At 40.1% G+C, this 23,625-nt stretch overlaps 1 protein-coding gene across 2 annotated transcripts in view; it reads right to left on the bottom strand.

The window, feature by feature from the left end:
• Positions 1-23,625, bottom strand: part of KIF16B (kinesin family member 16B) — a 999,411-nt gene that overhangs the window by 749,083 nt on the left and 226,703 nt on the right. For both annotated transcript variants that reach the window (XM_053712121.1, XM_053712122.1), the window contains exon 13: positions 548-607. In XM_053712121.1, the coding sequence (XP_053568096.1) occupies positions 548-607 (60 nt within the window). The remainder of the gene's footprint in view (positions 1-547; positions 608-23,625) is intronic.

The following is a 23,625-nucleotide window of genomic DNA, read 5'->3' as shown; positions in this document are numbered from 1 at the left end:
CATATAGTAAATAGGTGCAAATAATGTATATATATATATATATATATATATATATATATATATATATATATATATATATATATATATATATATATATATATATATACATACATATATACATACATACACACACATACATACATACACATACATACATATATATATATATACATACATACATATATATATATATATATATATATATATACACATATACATACATACACACAAAAGTCTCACTTTACACAATATTATTTCAGTCACAATCATTATATCCACATATTACATATTTTATAAAATGGATACATTATTTTAATAAAAAAATAATAATTTATGAATATGAAAACATCATTGGTCATACAGGTATGTGGTTTGTTACCAAAGGACACATTACTCTCTTGAATATATGCAACTAAGCATTATTTTAAAAAAAAAAAAAGCGTCAAACTTGATTTTGAAAAAAAAAAAAAGATTTTAAAGGGCAATATTAGACAGCATATCCATAAAATGTATATACAGTTATAAAAATGTTCAACAATTTTTTTACCTTTAATATGTTTTGTGTTTCATTCCATTTGTTTGTCCACTCTTTAGTCAATTCTTCTACCTAAAGCAACAGATATATTAGTGTTTTTACATTAAGGAAAAATAATTATTTATCATGTTAAGAGTATAACACCAATTTTAGTATCTAAAGTCATAAAACAGATGTAAAACCAAAAGAAACATCACAAGATAAAAACAAAAGTCAACACAGCTTCTGAGATTATTAGCTCAAGAAAAACAGAAATTATGCTTACCTGATAAATTACTTTCTCTTGCGGTGTATCCAGTCCACGGATTCATCCTTACTTGTGGGATATTCTCATTCCCTACAGGAAGTGGCAAAGAGAGCACATAGCAGAGCTGTCCATATAGCTCCCCCCCTAGCTCCACCCCCCAGTCATTCGACCGAAGGTTAGGAGAAAAGGAGAAACCATAGGGTGCAGTGGTGACTGTAGTTTCAACAAAATTTTTTATTAACCTGACCTAATTGCTAGGGCGGGCCGTGGACTGGATACACCGCAAGAGAAAGTAATTTATCAGGTAAGCATAAATTCTGTTTTCTCTTGCAAGGTGTATCCAGTCCACGGATTCATCCTTACTTGTGGGATACCAATACCAAAGCTTTAGGACACGGATGAAGAGAGGGAACAAGACATGTAACCTAAACGGAAGGCACCACTGCTTGCAAAACCTTTCTCCCAAAAATAGTCTCCGAAGAAGGAAAAGTATCGAATTTGTAAAATTTGACAAAAGTATGCAGTGAAGACCAAGTCGCTGCCTTACAAATTTGTTCAACAGAAGCCTCATTCTTGAAAGCCCATGTAGAAGCCACAGCTCTGGTGGAATGAGCTGTAATTCGTTCAGGAGGCTGCTGTCCAGCAGTCTCATAAGCCAATAGGATGATGCTTTTCAGCCAGAAGGAAAGAGAGGTAGCAGTAGCTTTCTGACCTCTCCTCTCTAATCTAATACCACATTCACTCTACCCTTCCGTAGAGAGGCCCTGCTGCCAGAGCCGGCAAAGAGAATGACTGGGGGGTGGAGCTAGGGGGGGGAGCTATATGGACAGCTCTGCTGTGTGCTCTCTTTTGCCACTTCCTGTAGGGAATGAGAATATCCCACAAGTAAGGATGAATCCGTGGACTGGATACACCTTGCAAGAGAAAAAACATAATTTATGCTTACCTGATAAATTTATTTCTCTTGTAGTGTATCCAGTCCACAGATCATCCATTACTTGTGGGATATTCTCCTTCCCAACAGGAAGTTGCAAGAGGATCACCCACAGCAGAGCTGCTATATAGCTCCTCCCCTCACTGCCATATCCAGTCATTTGAAAACAAGACGAGAAAGGAGAAACCATAGGGTGCAGTGGTGACTGTAGTTTAATTAAAATTTAGACCTGCCTTAAAAGGACAGGACGGGCTGTGGACTGGATACACTACAAGAGAAATAAATTTATCAGGTAAGCATAAATTATGTTTTCTCTTGTTAAGTGTATCCAGTCCACAGATCATCCATTACTTGTGGGATACCAATACCAAAGCTAAAGTACACGGATGATGGGAGGGACAAGGCAGGAACTTAAACGGAAGGAACCACTGCCTGTAGAACCTTTCTCCCAAAAACAGCCTCCGAAGAAGCAAAAGTGTCAAATTTGTAAAATTTTGAAAAGGTGTGAAGCGAAGACCAAGTCGCAGCCTTGCAAATCTGTTCAACAGAGGCCTCATTTTTAAAGGCCCAGGTGGAAGCCACAGCTCTAGTAGCATGAGCTGTAATCCTTTCAGGGGGCTGCTGTCCAGCAGTCTCATAGGCTAAGCGTATTATGCTCTGAAGCCAAAAGGAGAGAGAGGTTGCCGAAGCTTTTTGACCTCTCCTCTGTCCAGAGTAAACGACAAACAGGGCAGATGTTTGACGAAAATCCTTAGTAGCCTGTAAGTAAAACTTCAAGGCACGGACTACGTCCAGATTATGCAAAAGACGTTCCTTCTTTGAAGAAGTATTAGGACACAATGATGGAACAACAATCTCTTGATTGATATTCCTGTTAGAAACCACCTTAGGTAAAAACCCAGGTTTGGTACGCAGAACTACCTTGTCTGAATGAAAAATCAGATAAGGAGAATCACAATGTAAGGCAGATAACTCAGAGACTCTTCGAGCCGAGGAAATAGCCATCAAAAACAGAACTTTCCAAGATAAAAGTTTAATATCAATGGAATGAAGGGGTTCAAACGGAACTCCCTGAAGAACTTTAAGAACCAAGTTTAAGCTCCACGGGGGAGCAACAGTTTTAAACACAGGCTTAATCCTAACCAAAGCCTGACAAAATGCCTGGACGTCTGGAACTTCTGCCAGACGCTTGTGCAAAAGAATAGACAGAGCAGAGATCTGTCCTTTTAAAGAACTAGCTGATAAGCCTTTGTCCAAACCCTCTTGGAGAAAGGACAATATCCTAGGAAACCTAGCCTTACTCCATGAGTAACTCTTGGATTCACACCAATAAAGATATTTACGCCATATCTTATGATAGATTTTCCTTGCGACAGGCTTCCGAGCCTGTATTAAGGTATCAATGACTGACTCGGAGAAGCCACGCCTTGATAGAATCAAGCGTTCAATCTCCATGCAGTCAGTCTAAGAGAAATTAGATTTGGATGGTTGAAAGGACCTTGTATTAGAAGGTCCTGCCTCAGAGGCAGAGTCCATGGTGGAAGAGATGACATGCCCACTAGGTCTGCATACCAGGTCCTGCGTGGCCACGCAGGCGCTATCAGAATCACCGATGCTCTCTCCTGTTTGATTTTGGCAATCAGTCGAGGGAGCAGAGGAAACGGTGGAAACAGATAGGCCAGGTTGAAGAACCAAGGAGCTGCTAGAGCATCTATCAGCGTTGCTCCCGGGTCCCTGGACCTGGATCCGTAACAAGGAAGCTTGGCGTTCTGGCGAGACGCCATGAGATCCAGTTCTGGTTTGCCCCAACGATGGACCAGTTGAGCAAACACCTCCGGATGGAGTTCCCACTCCCCTGGATGAAAAGTCTGAAGACTTAGAAAATCCGCCTCCCAGTTCTCTACGCCTGGGATGTGGATCGCTGACAGGTGGCAAGAGTGAGACTCTGCCCAGCGAATTATCTTTGAGACTTCTAACATCGCTAGGGAACTCCTGGTTCCCCCTTGATGGTTGATGTAAGCCACAGTCGTGATGTTGTCCGACTGAAATCTGATGAACCTCAGTGTTGCTAACTGAGGCCAAGCTAGAAGAGCCTTGAATATTGCTCTTAACTCCAGAATATTTATTGGGAGGAGTTTCTCCTCCTGAGTCCACGATCCCTGAGCCTTCAGGGAGTTCCAGACTGCGCCCCAACCTAGAAGGCTGGCATCTGTTGTTACAATCGTCCAATCTGGCCTGCGAAAGGTCATACCCTTGGACAGATGGACCCGAGAAAGCAACCAGAGAAGAGAATCTCTGATCTCTTGATCCAGATTTAGTAGAGGGGACAAATCTGAGTAATCCCCATTCCACTGACTTAGCATGCATAATTGCAGCGGTCTGAGATGCAGGCGCGCAAATGGCACTATGTCCATTGCCGCTACCATTAAGCCGATTACTTCCATGCACTGAGCCACTGACGGGCGCAGAATGGAATGAAGGACACGACAAGCATTTAGAAGTCTTGATAACCTGGACTCCATCAGGTAAATTTTCATCTCTACAGAATCTATAAGAGTCCCTAGGAAGGAGACTCTTGTGAGTGGTGATAGAGAACTCTTTCCACGTTCACTTTCCACCCATGCGACCTCAGAAATGCCAGAACTATCTCTGTATGAGACTTGGCAATTTGAAAGCTTGACGCCTGTATCAGGATGTCGTCTAGATGCGGAGCCACCGCTATGCCTCGCGGTCTTAGAACCACCAGAAGTGAGCCCAGAACCTTTGTAAAAATTCTCGGGGCAGTGGCCAACCCGAAGGGAAGAGCTACAAATTGGTAATGCCTGTCTAGAAAGGCAAACCTTAGGAACCGATGATGATCTTTGTGAATCAGTATGTGAAGGTAGGCATCCTTTAAGTCCACTGTGGTCATGTACTGACCCTCTTGGATCATGGGTAGGATGGTCCGAATAGTTTCCATTTTGAATGATGGAACTCTGAGGAATTTGTTTAAGATCTTTAGATCCAAGATTGGTCTGAAGGTTCCCTCTTTCTTGGGAACCACAAACAGATTTGAATAAAATCCCTGTCCTTGTTCCGTCCGCGGAACTGGATGGATCACTCCCATTACTAGGAGGTCTTGCACACAGCTTAGTAATGCCTCTTTCTTTATCTGGTTTGCTGATAACCTTGAAAGATGAAATCTCCCTTGTGGAGGAGAAGCTTTGAAGTCCAGAAGATATCCCTGAGATATGATCTCCAATGCCCAGGGATCCTGAACATCTCTTGCCCACACCTGGGCGAAGAGAGAAAGTCTGCCCCCCACTAGATCCGTTTCCGGAGAGGGGGCCGTTCCTTCATGCTGTCTTGGGGGCAGCAGCAGGCTTTCTGGCCTGCTTGCCCTTGTTCCAGGAATGGTTAGGTTTCCAGGCCTGTCTGGAATGAGCAACAGTTCCCTCTTGTTTTGAAGCGGAGGAAGTTGATGCTGCTCCTGCCTTGAAATTTCAAAAGGCATGAAAATTAGACTGTTTGGCCTTTGGATTGGCCCTGTCCTGAGGAAGGGTATGACCCTTGCCTCCAGTAATGTCAGCAATAATTTCCTTCAAGCCAGGCCCGAATAAGGTCTGCCCCTTGAAAGGAATGTTGAGTAATTTAGACTTTGAAGTCACGTCAGCTGACCAGGATTTAAGCCATAGCGCCCTACGCGCATGGATGGTGAATTCGGAATTCTTAGCCGTTAGTTTAGTCAAATGAACAATGGCATCAGAAACAAATGAGTTAGCTAGCTTAAGCGTTCTAAGCTTGTCAATAATTTCATTCAATGGAGCTGTCTGGATGGCCTCTTCCAGGGCCTCAAACCTGAACGCCGCCGCAGCAGTGACAGATGCAATGCATGCAAGGGGCTGTAAAATAAAACCTTGTTGAATAAACATTTTCTTAAGGTAACCCTCCAATTTTTTATCCATTGGATCTAAAAAAGCACAACTGTCCTCAACCGGGATAGTGGTACGCTTTGCTAAAGTAGAAACTGCTCCCTCCACCTTAGGGACCGTCTGCCATAAGTCCCGTGTAGTGGCGTCTATTGGAAACATTTTTCTAAATATAGGAGGTGGGGAAAAGGGCACACGGGTCTATCCCACTCCTTGCTAATAATTTCTGTAAGCCTTTTAGGTATAGGAAAAACGTCAGTACACACCGGCACTGCATAGTATCTATCCAGCCTACACAATTTCTCTGGAATTGCAACTGTGTTACAGTCATTCAGAGCAGCTAATACCTCCCCAAGCAATACACTGAGGTTCTCAAGCTTAAATTTAAAATTAGAAATCTCTGAATCAGGTTTCCCCGAGTCAGAGATGTCACCCACAGACTGAAGCTCTCCGTCCTCATGTTCTGCATACTGTGACGCAGTATCAGACATGGCTCTAACAGCATTTGCGCGCTCTGTATCTCTCCTAACCCCAGAGCTATTGCGCTAGCCTCTTAATTCAGGCAATCTAGATAATACCTCTGACAGGGTATTATTCATGATTGCAGCCATGTCCTGCAAGGTAATCGATATGGGCGTCCCTGATGTAAATGGCACCATATTAGCGTGCGTCCCCTGAGCGGGAGGCGAAGGGTCTGACACGTGGGGAGAGTTAGTCGGCATAACTTCCCCCTCGACAGAACCCTCTGGTGATAATTCTTTTATAGATAAAGACTGATCGTTACTGTTTGAGGTGAAATCAATACATTTAGTACACATTCTCCTATGGGGCTCCACCATGGCTTTCAAACATAATGAACAAGTAGGTTCCTCTGTGTCAGACATGTTTAAACAGACTAGCAATGAGACTAGCAAGCTTGGAAAACACTTTAAAACAAGTTTACAAGCAATATAAAAAACGTTACTGCGCCTTTAAGAAACACAAATTTTCCCAAATTTTGAATTAACAGTGAAAAAATGCAGTTACACTAACGAAATTTTTACAGTGTATGTAATAAGTTAGCAGAGCATTGCACCTACTTGCAAATGGATGATTAACCCCTTAATACCAAAAACGGAATAACAAATGACAAAAACGTTTTTTAAACAGTCACAACAACTGCCACAGCTCTACTGTGGCTTTTTACCTCCCTCAATACGACTTTTGAAGCCTTTTGAGCCCTTCAGAGAAGTCCTGGATCATGCAGGAAGAAGCTGGATGTCTGTGTCTGTAATTTTTGCTGTGCAAAAAAACGCCAAAATAGGCCCCTCCCACTTATAATACAACCGTGGGAAGCCTCAGGGAACTGTTTCTAGCCAAAATTCAAGCCAGCCATGTGGAAAAAACTAGGCCCCAATAAGTTTTATCAACAAACATATGTAAAAAAACGATTAAACATGCCAGCAAAATAAAATACACTTTTATAAGAGTATGTATCTCTATTAATAAGCCTGATACCAGTCGCTATCACTGCATTTAAGGCTTTACTTACATTACTTCGGTATCAGCAGCATTTTCTAGCAAATTCCATCCCTAGAAAAATATTTTAACTGCACATACCTTATTACAGGAAAACCTGCACGCTATTCCCCCTCTGAAGTTACCTCACTCCTCAGAATATGTGAGAACAGCAAAGGATATTAGTTACTTCTGCTAAGATCATAGAAAACGCAGGCAGATTCTTCTTCTAAATACTGCCTGAGATAAACAGTACACTCCGGTACCATTTAAAAATAACAAACTTTTGATTGAAGAAATAAACTAAGTATAAAACACCACAGTCCTCTTACGACCTCCATCTTAGTTGAGAGTTGCAAGAGAATGACTGGATATGGCAGTGAGGGGAGGAGCTATATAGCAGCTCTGCTGTGGGTGATCCTCTTGCAACTTCCTGTTGGGAAGGAGAATATCCCACAAGTAATGGATGATCCGTGGACTGGATACACTTAACAAGAGAAATATTGTTTATCTCAGCTGTAAATGAATATTTGGTTTCGAGGGAACACTCAGTTTAAAGGCTATAAACAACGCACAGACAGGCTCCATGATTCTGATAAATCTTATCCTGAGAGAATCATATTTGGACATATGTGGTGATTTTAGATAAGTAAGTTCTTCCTCAGGTGATGACACTTTCAGTTATAGAACCATTTAATGTTAATCAAAGGATAAGAAAGATGTTTACTTATGCATAGTACAAAGTTTTTGTATATGTGTGTGTGTGTGTGTGTTATATATATATATATATATATATATACATATACACATACACATACACACACACACATATTCACACATACATACACACCACACACAATACTATTTCATGTCAAAATGACTGCGGTGAAAAAAATCTATTAAACAAGGTTTGTGCAAGACATGCTTGAGTATTACATACACATGTGGTATGAGTTTAATTCATTGGAAGCTTGCTATGTGGTATGAGTTTAATTCATTGGAAGCTCTGCTAAGATCATAGAAAACGCAGGCAGATTCTTCTTCTAAATACTGCCTGAGATAAACAGTACACTCCGGTACCATTTAAAAATAACAAACTTTTGATTGAAGAAATAAACTAAGTATAAAACACCACAGTCCTCTTACGACCTCCATCTTAGTTGAGAGTTGCAAGAGAATGACTGGATATGGCAGTGAGGGGAGGAGCTATATAGCAGCTCTGCTGTGGGTGATCCTCTTGCAACTTCCTGTTGGGAAGGAGAATATCCCACAAGTAATGGATGATCCGTGGACTGGATACACTTAACAAGAGAAATATTGTTTATCTCAGCTGTAAATGAATATTTGGTTTCGAGGGAACACTCAGTTTAAAGGCTATAAACAACGCACAGACAGGCTCCATGATTCTGATAAATCTTATCCTGAGAGAATCATATTTGGACATATGTGGTGATTTTAGATAAGTAAGTTCTTCCTCAGGTGATGACACTTTCAGTTATAGAACCATTTAATGTTAATCAAAGGATAAGAAAGATGTTTACTTATGCATAGTACAAAGTTTTTGTATATGTGTGTGTGTGTGTGTGTTATATATATATATATATATATATATATATATACATATACACATACACATACACACACACACATATTCACACATACATACACACCACACACAATACTATTTCATGTCAAAATGACTGCGGTGAAAAAAATCTATTAAACAAGGTTTGTGCAAGACATGCTTGAGTATTACATACACATGTGGTATGAGTTTAATTCATTGGAAGCTTGCTAATAAGACTAACTTTTAAAAATATCATTCTATTAACAATACCAAAGATCACAGAATCTGACAGACATAAAATTATACTTCTGCATCAGCAAGGCAACTCGCAAAGGGAAATTAGCAAACAAACTGGATACTCAGGATGTGGTATTCAAGCTGTTATAAATAAATTTGAAGAATCAGGAGAGGTCAAGGACAAAAATGGGACTGGAAAGCCAAGAACATTTTCAAAATCTGATGAGAAATTTCTCAGAGTTTCTTCATTGATAGAGACTGGAAGAAGTCCAGCAAGGACATGGCTCAACAGCTGGCAGCTTCATCAGGATGCCAACTTAACCCATTTACATTTGGAAGAAGCTTGATCAGGAATGGTCTGTGTGGAAGGGTAGCAGTCATGAAACCACGTTTTCAGAAGGGGAACAGAGTGAAAAGGCTAAGATATGCTTAAGCTCCCAAATATTGGAATGAAGATCAGTGAAAAAGAATATTTTTTTGGGGACAATCGTCAACAATTTGTGAGAAGAAGAGTTAGAGAGAGATGGAATAATGAGTGCTTGTGACCTTCAGTAAAACATGGTGGAGCGCATGTCCTAGTTTGACGCAGCATTTCTGCCAGTGGTGTTGCCGATATTGTCCAAATTGATGGGATCATGAATGCTGAAAAGTAGAGACAGGTTTAAATTCATCATGCCATTCCTTCTGGAAAGCGCCTGATTGGTAATGGTTTTATTTTTCAGCATGAGAAAGATCCCAAGGACACTGCTAAAGCAGTGAAATCATATATGGAGAGAAAAGCTGATAAAACACTTAGTCATGGAAAGGCCTCCAGAGTCCAGACTTGAATATTATAGCGGCAGTATGGGATCACCTGGGCAGAGAAAGAAATAAGACAACCTAAATCTAAAGAAGAACTATGGGAAGAGCTGAAATAAGCCTGGTATAATATACCAGAAGATTAATTCAGAAAAGTCTCCAAAAAGTGTTAAAGATGTGCTTAGTGCCAAAGAAGGTCACACTAAATACTGACTGACTTTTGCCTGAAGAAGCCATTTTGTTCTGAAAGTTGTGTTTTTTATATTTTGTGTACATATTTCCTTTATTTTCTGTTTGCATCTTAATAAAGAAACCGGAAAAAAGCCCACAAAGAGGATGCCTGAAAATGTACTCCTAGTTATGGTGGTTTTTCCAATAATATAAAAGACAGGCAGTATCAGTTTTTTGAGTCAGTGGAAAGAAATACTCAAATCACAAAAAAAAAAACATTACTAGACAGTAATTCTCATTACTTCTTTGAGAAGGTAAAAAAAAAAAAAAAAACTCATGGGAGACCTGAAGTAAAATCTTAGTGGGTCAATACAGAGGCTAATTTTACAATGAAAAAGATGAGTCAAAACAAATTCATCTGACTGAAAGACATTCCTACTAAATATTGTTTACAATAAGGATGCACCGAAATGAAAATTCTGGACCAAAACTGAAACCGAAAATTCAGGATGCCCCTGGACCAAAACCAAAACCGATTTTTTTTCCTTTTTTTAACTACAGTGTGTGTGTGTGTGTAGCTGAGAGACCTTGTAGGCGGGAAAGCTCCAAAAAATGGGCGTGGTCACTTTTACCGTAGGGCGTGATCTGCAGTGAAACTGGTGGAACTCTACAAGGGAGAGTGTGGTTATAACCAGACAACAATATGAGGTGGACATGTGTTTTGTTTTTGGGTGTAGTTATGCGTGCGATGGGTGTGGCTGCACCTGATCGTCTCTCATCGTATCTCTGCCTAGTTCCTGTTTCGGGTCTCACACTGACCCGTCAGATTATATGTCCGGAGCCCCAAATGGAGTCTGCTTGTCACCTATCACCAGGACCACCGGACTTAACTATGACCTTCCGTGCAAGGTGGTTATAGAAAATTACTGTGCTTTTTTGTATACACTGTCTGGTGGGTGCTAATTTGTACCAACTGTGTGTGAGCTTGGGGCTTATGCATGTATAGTGTGCACGCATATTTGCCTCAAGCGAATAGAATGTCTACGCACAAGAGGATGATGTATAAGCACTGTATATAAGGCTTATATATATTCACTGTGTGTGCTTAGGGCTGTGTCTGATAATATCAAGTGTTTATAAAACATAATTTATGCTTACCTGATAAATTTATTTCTCTTGTGGTGTATCCAGTCCACGGATCATCCATTACTTGTGGGATATTCTCCTTCCCAACAGGAAGTTGCAAGAGGATCACCCACAGCAGAGCTGCTATATAGCTCCTCCCATAACTGCCATATCCAGTCATTCGACCGAAGACAAGCAGAGAAAGGAGAAACCATAGGGTGCAGTGGTGACTGTAGTTTAAAATGAAAAAATACCTGCCTTAAAATGACAGGGCGGGCCGTGGACTGGATACACCACAAGAGAAATAAATTTATCAGGTAAGCATAAATTATGTTTTCTCTTGTAAGGTGTATCCAGTCCACGGATCATCCATTACTTGTGGGATACCAATACCAAAGCTAAAGTACACGGATGAAGGGAGGGACAAGGCAGGTACTTAAACGGAAGGTACCACTGCCTGTAAAACCTGTCTCCCAAAAATAGCCTCCGAAGAAGCAAAAGTATCAAATTTATAGAATTTTGAAAAGGTATGAAGCGAAGACCAAGTCGCCACCTTGCAAATCTGTTCAACAGAAGCCTCATTTTTAAAGGCCCATGTGGAAGCCACAGCTCTAGTAGAATGAGTTGTAATCCTTTCAAGAGGCTACTGGCCAGCAGTCTCATAAGATAAGCAGATTATACTTCTTAGCCAAAACGAAAGAGGTTGCCGAAGCCTTTTGGCCTCTCCTCTGTCCAGAGTAGACAACAAACAAAGCAGATGTTTGACGAAAATCTTTAGTAGCTTGTAAATAATACTTTAAAGCGTGAACCACGTCAAGATTGTGTAATAGACGTTCCTTCTTTGAAGAAAGATTAGGACACAATGATGGAACAACAATCTCCTGATTGATATTCTTATTAGAGCTACCTTATCTGCATGGAAAATCAGATAAGGAGAATCACATTGTAAGCAGATAACTCAGAACTATGGAATGAAGAGGTTCAAACGGAACCCCCTGAAGAACTTTAAGAACCAAATTTAAGCTCCAAGGTGGAGCAACAGGTTTAGACACAGGCTTGATTCTAACTAAAGCCTGACAAAATGCCTGAACATCTGGAACATCCGCCAGACGCTTGTGTAAAAGAATAGACAGCGCAGAAACCTGTCCCTTTAAGGAACTAGCTGACAATCCTTTCTCCAATCCTTCTTGGAGAAAAGATAATATCCTGGGAATCCTGACCTTACTCCATGAGTAGCCCTTAGATTCACACCAATAAAGATATTTACGCATATCTTATGATAGATTTTCCTGGTGACAGGCTCTCGTGCCTGAATTAAGGTATCAATGACTGACTCGGAGAAACCACGCTTTGATAAAATCAAGCGTTCAATTTCCAGGCAGTCAGCCTCAGAGAAATTAGATTTGGATGGTTGAAAGGACCTTGAAGTAGAAGGTCCTGTCTCAGCGGCAGAGTTCATGGTGGAAAGGATGAGATGTCCACCAGATCTGCATACCAAGTCCTGCGTGGCCACGCAGGCGCAATCAAGATCACTGATGCTCTCTCCTGCTTGATTTTGGCAATCAGATGAGGGAGCAGAGGAAACGGTGGAAACACATAAGCCAGGTTGAAAGACCAAGGTGCTGCTAGAGCATCTATCAGCGTCGCCTTGGGATCCCTGGACCTGGATCCGTAACAAGGAAGCTTGGCGTTCTGGCAAGACGCCATGAGATCCAGTTCTGGTTTGCCCCAACGATGAATCAATTGTGCAAACACCTCCGGATGGAGTTCCCACTCCCCCGGATGAAAAGTCTGATGACTTAGAAAATCCGCCTCCCAGTTCTCTACACCTGGGATATGGATAGCTGATAGGTGGCAAGAGTGAATCTCTGCCCAGCGAATTATCTTTGAGACTTCTAGCATCACTAGGGAACTCCTTGTTCCCCCTTGATGGTTGATGTAAGCCACAGTCGTGATGTTGTCCGACTGAAATCTGATGAACCTCATTGTCGCTAGCTGAGGCTAAGCCTGAAGAGCATTGAATATCGCTCTCAGCTCCAGAATGTTTATTGGAAGGAGTGTCTCCTCCTGAGTCCACGATCCCTGAGCCTTCAGGGAGTTCCAGACTGCCCCCCAGCCTAGAAGGCTGGCATCTGTCGTTACAATTGTCCAATCTGGCCTGCGAAAGGTCATACCTTTGGACAGATGGACCCGAGATAGCAACCAGAGAAGAGATTCCCTGGTCTCTTGAACCAGATTTAGTAGAGGGGACAAATCTGTGTAATCCCCATTCCACTGACTGAGCATGTAGAGTTGCAGCGGTCTGAGATGTAGGCATGCAAACGGCACTGTGTCCATTGCCGCTACCATTAAGCTGATTACTTCCATACACTGAGCCACCGAAGGGCGAGAAGTGGAATAAAGAACACGGCAGGAATTTAGATGTTTTGATAACCTGGACTCTGTCAGGTAAATCCTCATTTCTACAGAATCTATTAGAGTTCCCAGAAAGGAGACTCTTGTGAGAGGGGATAGAGAACTCTTTTCTTCGTTCACCTTCCACCCATGTGACCTCAGAAATGCCAGAACTATGTCCGTATGAGACCTGGCAATTTGGAAATTTGACGCCTGTATCAGGATGTCGTCTAAATAAGGGACCACTGCTATGCCCCGTGGTCTTAGGACCACCAGAAGTGACCCCAGAACCTTCGTAAAGATTCTTGGGGCTGTAGCTAATCCAAAGGGAAGAGCTACAAACTGGTAATGCCTGTCTAGGAAGGCCAACCTGAGAAATCGATGATGATCTTTGTGTATCGGAATGTGAAGATAAGCATCCTTTAAATCCACTGTAGTCATATATTGACCCTCCTGGATCATAGGTAGGATGGTACGAATAGTCTCCATCTTGAATGATGGAACTCTGAGGAATTTGTTTAAGATTTTGAGATCTAAAATTGGTCTGAAGGTTCCCTCTTTTTTGGGAACCACAAACAGATTTGAGTAAAATCCCTGTCCCTGTTCCTCTTTTGGAACTGGATGGATCACTCCCATAACTAGGAGGTCTTGAACACAGTGTAAGAATGTCTCTCTCTTTATCTGGTTTGCAGATAATTGTGAAAGGTGAAAACTCCCTTTTGGAGGAGAAGCCTTGAAGTCCAGAAGATATCCCTGGGATGCAATTTCCAACGCCCAGGGATCCTGGACATCTCTAGCCCAAGCCTGGGCGAAGAGCGAAAGTCTGCCCCCTACTAGATCCGTTACCGGATAGGGGGCTGATACTTCATGCTGACTTAGGGGCAGCAGCAGGCTTTTTGGCCTGCTTACCTTTGTTCCATGCACGCTTGAATAGCAAAACCAGAATTCTTAGCCGTTAGTTTAGTCAAATGAACAATGGCATCAGAAACAAAAGAATTGGCTAGCTTAAGTGCTCTAAGCTTGTCAAGTATGTCATCCAATGGGGTCTCTACCTGTAAAGCCTCTTCCAGAGACTCGAACCAGAAAGCCACAGCAGCAGTGACTGGGGCAATGCATGCAAGGGGCTGTAGAATAAAACCTTGTTGAATAAACATTTTTTTAAGGTAACCCTCTAACTTTTTATCCATTGGATCTGAGAAAGCACAACTGTCCTCGACAGCGATAGTAGTACGCTTAGCTAGGGTAGAAACTGCTCCCTCCACCATAGGTACTGTCTGCCATAAGTCCCGTGTGGTGGCATCTATTGGAAACATTTTCTTAAAAATAGGAGGGGAAGAGAACGGCACACCTGGTCTATCCCATTCCTTAGTAATAATTTCTGTAAACCTTTTAGGTATTGGAAAAACATCAGTACACACCGGCACTGCATAGTATTTGTCCAATCTACACAATTTTTCTGGCACTGCAATTGTATCACAGTCATTCAGAGCAGCTAAAACCTCCCTGAGCAACACACGGAGGTGTTCAAGCTTAAATTTAAATGTAGACATATCAGAATCAGGTTGAATCTTTTTCCCCGAGTCAGAAACATCACCCACAGAAAGAAGCTCGCCTTCCTCAGCTTCTGTATATTGTGAGGGACTATCAGACATAGCTCTTAAAGAGGCAATATGCTCTGTATTTCTTCTAACTCCAGAGCTATCTCACTTTCCTCTAAACCCAGGCAGTCTGGATAATACTGCTGACAGAGTATTATCCATGACCGCCGCCATGTCTTGTAAAGGAAACGCTATGGGCGCACTAGATGTACTTGGCGTCATTAGAGCGTGAGTCCCTTGAGTCAAAGGGTCTGACACGTGGGGCGAGTTAGTCGGCATAACTTCCCCCTCGTCAGATTCCTCTGGTGATAAAAAATTTTAAAGACAGAATATGATCTTTATTACTTAAAGTGAAATCAGTACATTTGGTACACATTCTAAGAGGGGGTTCCACCATGGCTTCTAAACATAATGAACAAGAAGTTTCCTCTATGTCAGACATGTTTAAACAGACTAGCAATGAGACCAGCAAGCTTGGAAAACACTTTAAATCAAGTTAACAAGCAAAAAATAAAAATGGTACTGTGCCTTTAAGAGAAACAAATTTTGTCAGAATTTGAAAAACAGTGAAAAAAGCAGTAAATCAAACGAAATTTTTACAGTGTGTATAATAAGCTAACAGAGCATTGCACCCACTTGCAAATGGACGATTAACCCCTTAGTTCAAAAAACGGATCAAAAAAACGATATAGACGTTTTTTTTTAACAGTCACACCAAACTGCCACAGCCTTGCTGTGGGCCTACCTTCCCCAGCAAACGATTTTGGAAAGCCTAAGAGCCCTTGAGAGAGGTCATATAGCATTCAGGGGACTCCTGGAGGAAGCTGGATGTCTCAGTCTGTAAAAGTTACTGTGCAAAAAGCACTAAATTAGGCCCCTCCCACTCATAGTAACACAGTGGAAAGCCTCAGGAAACTGTTTCTAGGCAAATTTAAGCCAGCCATGTGGAAAAAAAACTAGGCCCCAATAAAGTTTTATCACCAAAGTATATATAAAAACGTTTAAACATGCCAGCAAACGTTTTATATTGCAAATCTATAAGAGAATTACCTCAGAAAGTAAGCATGATACCAGTCGCTATTAAATCACTGTATTCAGGCTTACCTTACATAAATCTGGTATCAGCAGCATTTTCTAGCATTCACATCTTCTAGAAAAAAAATTAACTGCACATACCTCATAGCAGGATAACCTGCACGCTATTCCCCCGCTGAAGTTACCTCTCTTTTCAGTCATGTGTGAGAACAGCAATGGATCTTAGTTACAACCTGCTAAGATCATAGAAATCACAGGCAGATTCTTCTTCTATTTTCTGCCTGGACAAAATAGTACAACTCCGGTACCATTTAAAAATAACAAACTTATGATTGAAGAAAAAAAACAACAGCGTTACACCACTTCTCTCTTACTACCTCCATGCTTGTTGAGAGTTGCAAGAGAATGACTGGGTATGGCAGTTAGGGGAGGAGCTATATAGCAGCTCTGCTGTGGGTGATGCTCTTGCAACTTCCTGTTGGGAAGGAGAATATCCCACAAGTAATGGATGATCCGTGGACTGGATACACCTTACAAGAGAAACATGTTACTTATCCCCCTTTGAATACTGTATTCAGAACTTTGGTTTCCTTAAAAAAAAAAAAAAAAAAAAAAGGGCACTGCTGGCTTCAAATATCATTATGTCATGGTACTTATGTGTGTGCTCTGTGTACCATGCCAGTGCTGTGCTGCTCACCTTATGCCAAGGATAGACATGTAACTCAATAGAACAGAGGAGGGCTGTATATTTTTAGCCATTTTGGTCCTCTTTGGGCCGAAATTGGAATTGCATATTTTCGGCGGCCCAAATTTTGGTGCATCGCTAGCATTATTCTTTATTTAGTTCTGTGTAACAGAATCAGATTTAAACATTTTTTTTTACCAATTATCAAAATAAAGTATATTGTCCTAGAAAACTATTATATGCAAAACAGTAAGTCAAGTAATGAACTCAAACAGCAGCTCTAGACTGGCATCAAATTTGAAATATGCTACACAATAATTTTACCGAAAATAAATGGCAAAAAAACCAAAAACCGAAATAACCAAAAATGCCATTTTCGGCCGAAACTTTCTGCGGCCGAAATTTCGGTGCATCCCTAGTTTACAATAAACCAAATAAATAATAAGAGCATTTATCTCTCAACCTGCACTAATTGTGGACAAATCAAAACTGATGTTAAAGGGTATCAGCTTTAAAGGCAGTCTATTGAAATGTTAGAATAAGGAGTGATGTTGCAAAACCCAGACAACCAAATTGACGTTTAGGATGTTCGAATAAAGGATACATTTTCTTTAGATCCAAGGCAAATGTCAGAACATTAGACTGAAGAGCATTAGTTCGCTAAAATTAAGGAAACTTCCGAAATGTGCTCTTTTAGAGAATGAATGGGGGGGAAACTCATATCCAACAATTTGCAGAAACTCAAAAGTTTACAGAATAAAAAGGGAAGCCACAGAGGATTTCTCCATTCACATTATTTTCCTGAAATTTTATGGATATTGTAATAGCTCTAGCAGTTAATGACTTATGCATTCACAAAAAATGGAAATCCTCTCGTTCCTTATATGCAAGAATTCCAAGTTATCCAAATCAAGATATCAGTATAAATACCTTCTGCTCTTTTTAATATGGACCTAACAACAAAAGGTTGGGATTTAAAAGCAAAATACAAAAATAACTGCAAAAGTAAGGAGCTAGATCTAAATACCAGGCCTGAATTCACCAGGCTAGAGGCAGTAGTATGGCCCATCTTTCTTTATATACTGAATCATATATGGAAACAAATAATCACAGAGAAAAAATATATAATAGTGCAAACTTTTGGGGTATCATTAGGTCTCCTAATAGGAATGTATTGGTATCATTACTTCCAGTCCACTTATCCTTACTTCCAGACCTTGTATTTTAAATCAATCTGTGTGCTGGTTCTGAGGACCAGTGATAGCAAAAACGGAGATTACCATTAAGCTGATGGCACATTAGTTTGCAAGCAACTTACTAAAAGTATAAACATGCTGTGAATTTCCCCTTTTTGGTAGATACAAGCAAAATTTGAATGGGAAACTCATTCCATTCATCATTTGCCTTATTTGGAGGGACTAATCCCGGCTTTAATCCACAGTCAAGGCTAGCCACTGCCATAAATTTAGTATAAAATGTATTGTTTTGCAGCTGTTGTCTGATGAAGATATTTACTGAAAGATACATAGCATGGTTAACCATAGGAAGAAAGCAGAGTGCTCAATCTTCAAAGCTAAATGACATAAAAAAGGGGCGAAAATAAATAATGAAAATATATTGCAAAGTTGTGTCATTATACATAATTAAATGTAAAAAAAAGTGCTTAGAATTTGGTTTGCTATTCATCACCTGCATTTTTTTCAGTAGATTCAAAATTCAGGCCCTGTATAAAGGATTGTCCACAGTGCAACATATGCTTAGAGTTATTAATAATTACCAGGTCTTAAACCAAAATGCTCTTAACAGTCTGAACTGAAAAGGCTGTGGTCGTAGCTTCTAAACAAAAATCCGCAAGTGATCACAGACTGCCAGGTTAGCTTGCTGACTAAAGAAACAGGTTTGTTGACAACCTGTTCAAAAGAAGCAGTTTCAAATATTTGCTTGATTCAGCAAAAGGCCTAAACACGGCCTACATGAGCAGCACATGTATCAGGCTGCTGGTCTATAAATAAAAAGAGCAATCAACATTCATCAGTTTATAGTCAACCCCATTACATGTAAGATATGTTTATGAAAGACAGCTCAGACATTCAAATAACAGTACACTTGGATAATCTAGAAATGACTGCACCAATTGTAGAGATATTTACTCAGAGATGAAACCCAAGGATGTAAAAAACTTAAGCCTGAAAGAGATACAAATATCTGACCCAGTATAGACCATGTCATAAATAAGTTTAAAAATAGCAGCTGAAACATGTTAAAGCCTTTTTACATTGGTTTTAGTATTAAACAATCTATACAAATTGTTTAAATTCACAATTGTCTGCTTAAGATCTAGATGCAGGAATAAGTTGAAATATAAAATAACATAATGCTAATTTCTCCTACTCAAACAATAGGTTGATGTCCCAGTAGTGAAAGCATGGCCAAAACCAGAACATTATTATGAGGAACCAGAGGAGGTCCTAAATCTGCTTTTCATAGGCAAACATACATTAATAGGACACAGACTGTGTAGGCTTCAAATAGGGTAAATATAGTAGAGAAAAACAGAAGATCTACTGAAGAAGATAGCAGAAAGAAAACATAATATGAAGCACATTCAGAAATAAAAAAAATAAATAAAAAAAAATATGGTTACCTGATAAATTCATTTCTTTCATGGTGGTGAGAGTCCACTAGGAGGTGGCAAAAATACACAGCCTACCAAGCTCTTTTAATCCCTCCTACTTCCCTGTACTACTCAGTCAAGCATAGGGCAAACAAAAGAAAAGTGAAAGAAAAGCAGAAAGCTCAAAGCAGGACAAATTAAGTGCAATTTAGAACTGCTGCCAAATAAATAGAAAAAAGGGTGAGTCTTGTGGGCTCTCACGACCATAACGTAAATTAATTTATCAGGTAAGCATACGTTTTGTTTTCTTTCACAAGGGTGGGATATGAAGTTAAAAGGGACACAAAACGCAAATATTTTCTTTTATGATTCAGAGTATACAATTTTAAACAACTTTTCAATTTACTTCTATTATCTAATTTGCTTTGTTCTATTGGTATCCTTTGTTGAAAAGCATACCTAGGTAGGCTCAGGAGCTGGGAGCAAGCTGCTTATTGGGGGCTGCTCATATGCACCTATTTTCATTGGCTTACTAATGTGGTTAGCTAGGTCCCAGTAGTGCATTGCTGCTCCTTAAATCATGGATACCTGGAGAATGAAGCAAAATTGATAACAGAAGTAATTTAGAAAGTTGTTTAGAATTTAACGCTCTATCTCAATCATGAAACAAAAAATTTAAGATAGGTCAATCATTGACCAGGCACTGCTGCCTGAAGAACTTTCCTCCTGCCAAAAGCAGCCTCAGAAGAGGCAAACACAACAAAATGATGAAACTTAGTAAAAGTGTGTAAAGATGACTAGGTTGCAACCTTCGAAATTTGTTAGAAACTTGTTAGAAACAGATTGAGTAGAATGAGTCATTATGGGGAATTATTCCCAATGACCAAGTGAGCCATATGAATCCAGTGTTTCACCCAAGCAGCTAGAGGGCCTACTGTAGTTTCCTGTCCCTTACAATCTGAACTACATTAGGTTAGAAAAAAAAAAAAAAAAAAAAAGACAATAAACATAATTTATGTAAGAACGTACTTGATAAATGTCTTTCTTTCATAGTGGCAAAAGTCCATGAGCTAGGGAGGTATGGGATATACATTCCTACCAGGAGGGGGCAAAGTTTCCCAAACCTCAAAATGCCTACAAATATACCTCCCACCTCACTCATACCTTAGTTAAACGTATAGCCAAGTGAGGTGTAAAAAAAAGGGGTAAAAAGCATACAAAAAGAGGAGCAGGAAAAATAATGTGCTTTATATAAAAAATCATAACCACAAAAAAATAGGGTGGGTTTCATGGACTCATGCCACTATGAAAGAAATTAATTTATCAGGCAAGTTCTTACATAAATTATGTTTTCTTTCATGTAAGCGGCAAGAGTCCATGAGCTAGTGACGTATGGGATGTAATACCCAAGATGTGGAAGTTCACGAGTCACTAGAGAGAGAGGGATAAAATAAAAACAGCTATATCCGCTGAGAAATTAAATAAAAAAAACATAATTTATGTAAGAACTTACCTGATAAATTAATTTCTTTCATATTGGCAAGATTCCATGAGCTAGTGACGTATGGGATATACAATCCTACCAGGGGGGGGCAAAGTTTCCCAAACCTCAAAATGCCTATAAATACACCCCTCACCACACCCACAATTCAGTTTAACAAATAGCCAAGTAGTGGGGTGATAAAGAAAGGAGTAATAAAGCATAAACAAAGGAATTTGGAAATAATTATACAAAAAATCATAACCACCATAAAAAAAGGGTGGGCCTCATGGACTCTTGCCAATATGAAAGAAATGAATTTATCAAGTTCTTACATAAATTATGTTTTCTTTCATGTAATTGGCAAGAGTCCATGAGCTAGTGACGTATGTGATAGCAATACCCAAGATGTGGAACTCCACGCAAGAGTCACTAGAGAGGGAGGGATAAAAATGAAAACAGCCTTTTTCTGCTGAAAAAATTAATCCACAACCCAAAATATAAGTTTATTCTCATAAATGAAAGGAAAAAACTTAAATCAAAAGCAGAAGAATCAAACTGAAACAGCTGCCTGAGGAACTTTTCTACCAAAAACTGCTTCCGACAAAGCAAATACATCAAAATGGTAGAATTTAGTAAATGTATGCAAAGAAGACCAAGTAGCAGCTTTGCAAATCTGATCAACTGAAGCATCATTCTTAAAAGCCCAGGAAGTGGAAACTGATCTTGTAGAATGAGCTGTAATTCTCTGAGGTGGGGCTTGACCCGACTCCAAATAGGCTTCATGAATCAAAAGCTTTAACCACGAAACCAAATAAACGGCAGAAACCTTTTGACCTTTCCTAGAACCAGAAAAGATAACAAATAGACTAGAAGTCTTCCTGAAATCTTTAGTAGCTTCAACATAATATTTCAGAGCTTTCACCACATTCAAAGAATGTAAAGATCTCTCCAAAGAATTCTTAGGATTAGGACACAAGGAAGGAACAACAATTTCTCTATTAATGTTGTTAGAATTCACAACCTTAGGTAAGAATTTAAATGAAGTCTGCAAAACTGTCTTATCCTGATGAAACATCAGAAAAGGAGAATCACAAGAGAGAGCGGATAATTCAGAAACTCTTCTAGCAGAAGAGATGGCCAAAAGAAACAACACTTTCCAAGAAAGTAGTTTAATGTCCAAAGAATACATAGGCTCAAACGGAGGAGCCTGTAAAGCCTTCAAAACCAAATTAAGACTCCAAAGAGGAGAGATTGATTTAATGACAGACTTGATACGAACCAAAGTCTGCACAAAACAATGAATATCAGGAAGTTTAACAATCTTTCTGTGAAATAAAACAGAAAGAGCAGAGATTTGTCCTTTCAAGGAACTTGCAGACAAACCTTTATCCAAACCATCCTGAATAAACTGTAAAATTCTAGGAATTCTAAAAGAATGCCAAAAGAATTTATGAGAACACCATGAAATGTAAGTCTTCCAAACTCGATAATAAATCTTTCTAGAAACAGATTTACGAGCCTGCAACATAGTATCAATCACGGAGTTAGAAAAACCTCTATGACTAAGCACTAAGCGTTCAATTTCCATACCTTTAAATTTAATGATTTGAGATCCTGATGGAAAAACGGACCTTGAGATAGAAAGTCTGGTCTTAATGGAAGTGGCCAAGGTTGGCAACTGGACATCCAAACAAGATCCGCATACCAAAACCTGTGAGGCCATGCTGGAGCCACCAGCAGCACAAACAATTGCTCCATGATGATTTTGGAGATCACTCTTGAAAGAAGAACTAGAGGAGGGAAAATATAAGCTGGTTGATAACACCAAGGAAGTGTCAACGCATCCACTGCTTCCGCCTGAGGATCCCTGGACCTGGACAGGTACCTGGGACGTTTCTTGTTTAGATGAGATGCCATCAGATCTATTTCTGGAAGTCCCCACATCTGAACAACTTGAAAAAAACACATCTGGGTGGAGAGACTATTCTCCTAGATGTAAAATCTGACGACTGAGGTAATCCGCTTCCCAACTGTCTAATTTCTGCGGTTCATATCCCAGGTATAGACAGGAGCTGGATTCCACCCAAACAAGTATCCGAGATACTTCTTTCATAGCTTGAGGACTGTGAGTCCCACCCTGATGATTGACATATGTCACAGTTGTGATATTATCTGTCTGAAAACAAATGAACGGTTCTCTCTTCAACAGAGGCCAAAACTGAAGAGCCCTGAGAATTGCACGGAGTTCCAAAATATTTATTGGTAATCTCGCCTCTTGAGATTTCCAAACCCCTTGTGCTGTCAGAGATCCCCAAACAGCTCCCCAACCTGAAAGCCTTATATCTGTTGTGATCACAGTCCAGGTTGGATGAACGAAAGAGGTCCCTAGAATTATACGATGGTGATCTAACCACCAAGTCAGAGAAAGTCAAACATTGGGATTTAAGGATATTAATTGTGATATCCTGTATAATCCCTGCACCATTGGTTCAGCATACAACGCTGAAGAGGTCTCATATGAAAACAAGCAAAGGGGATCGCGTCCGATGCTGCAGTCATGAGACCTAAAACTTCCATGCACAAAGCTACTGAAGGGAATGACTGAGACTGAAGGTTTCGACAGGCTGAAACCAATTTCAAACGTCTCTTGTCTGTTAGAGACAAAGTCATGGACACTGAATCTATATGGAAACCTAAAAAGGTTACTTTTGTCTGAGGAAACAAAGAACTTTTTGGTAAATTGATCCTCCAACCATGTCTTTGAAGAAACAACAGTAGTTAATTCATGCGAGATTCT

Source organism: Bombina bombina, chromosome 4 (genome assembly GCF_027579735.1).
Source record: "Bombina bombina isolate aBomBom1 chromosome 4, aBomBom1.pri, whole genome shotgun sequence".
NCBI lineage: Eukaryota > Metazoa > Chordata > Amphibia > Anura > Bombinatoridae > Bombina > Bombina bombina.
This window is presented reverse-complemented; position numbering and strand designations above follow the sequence as displayed.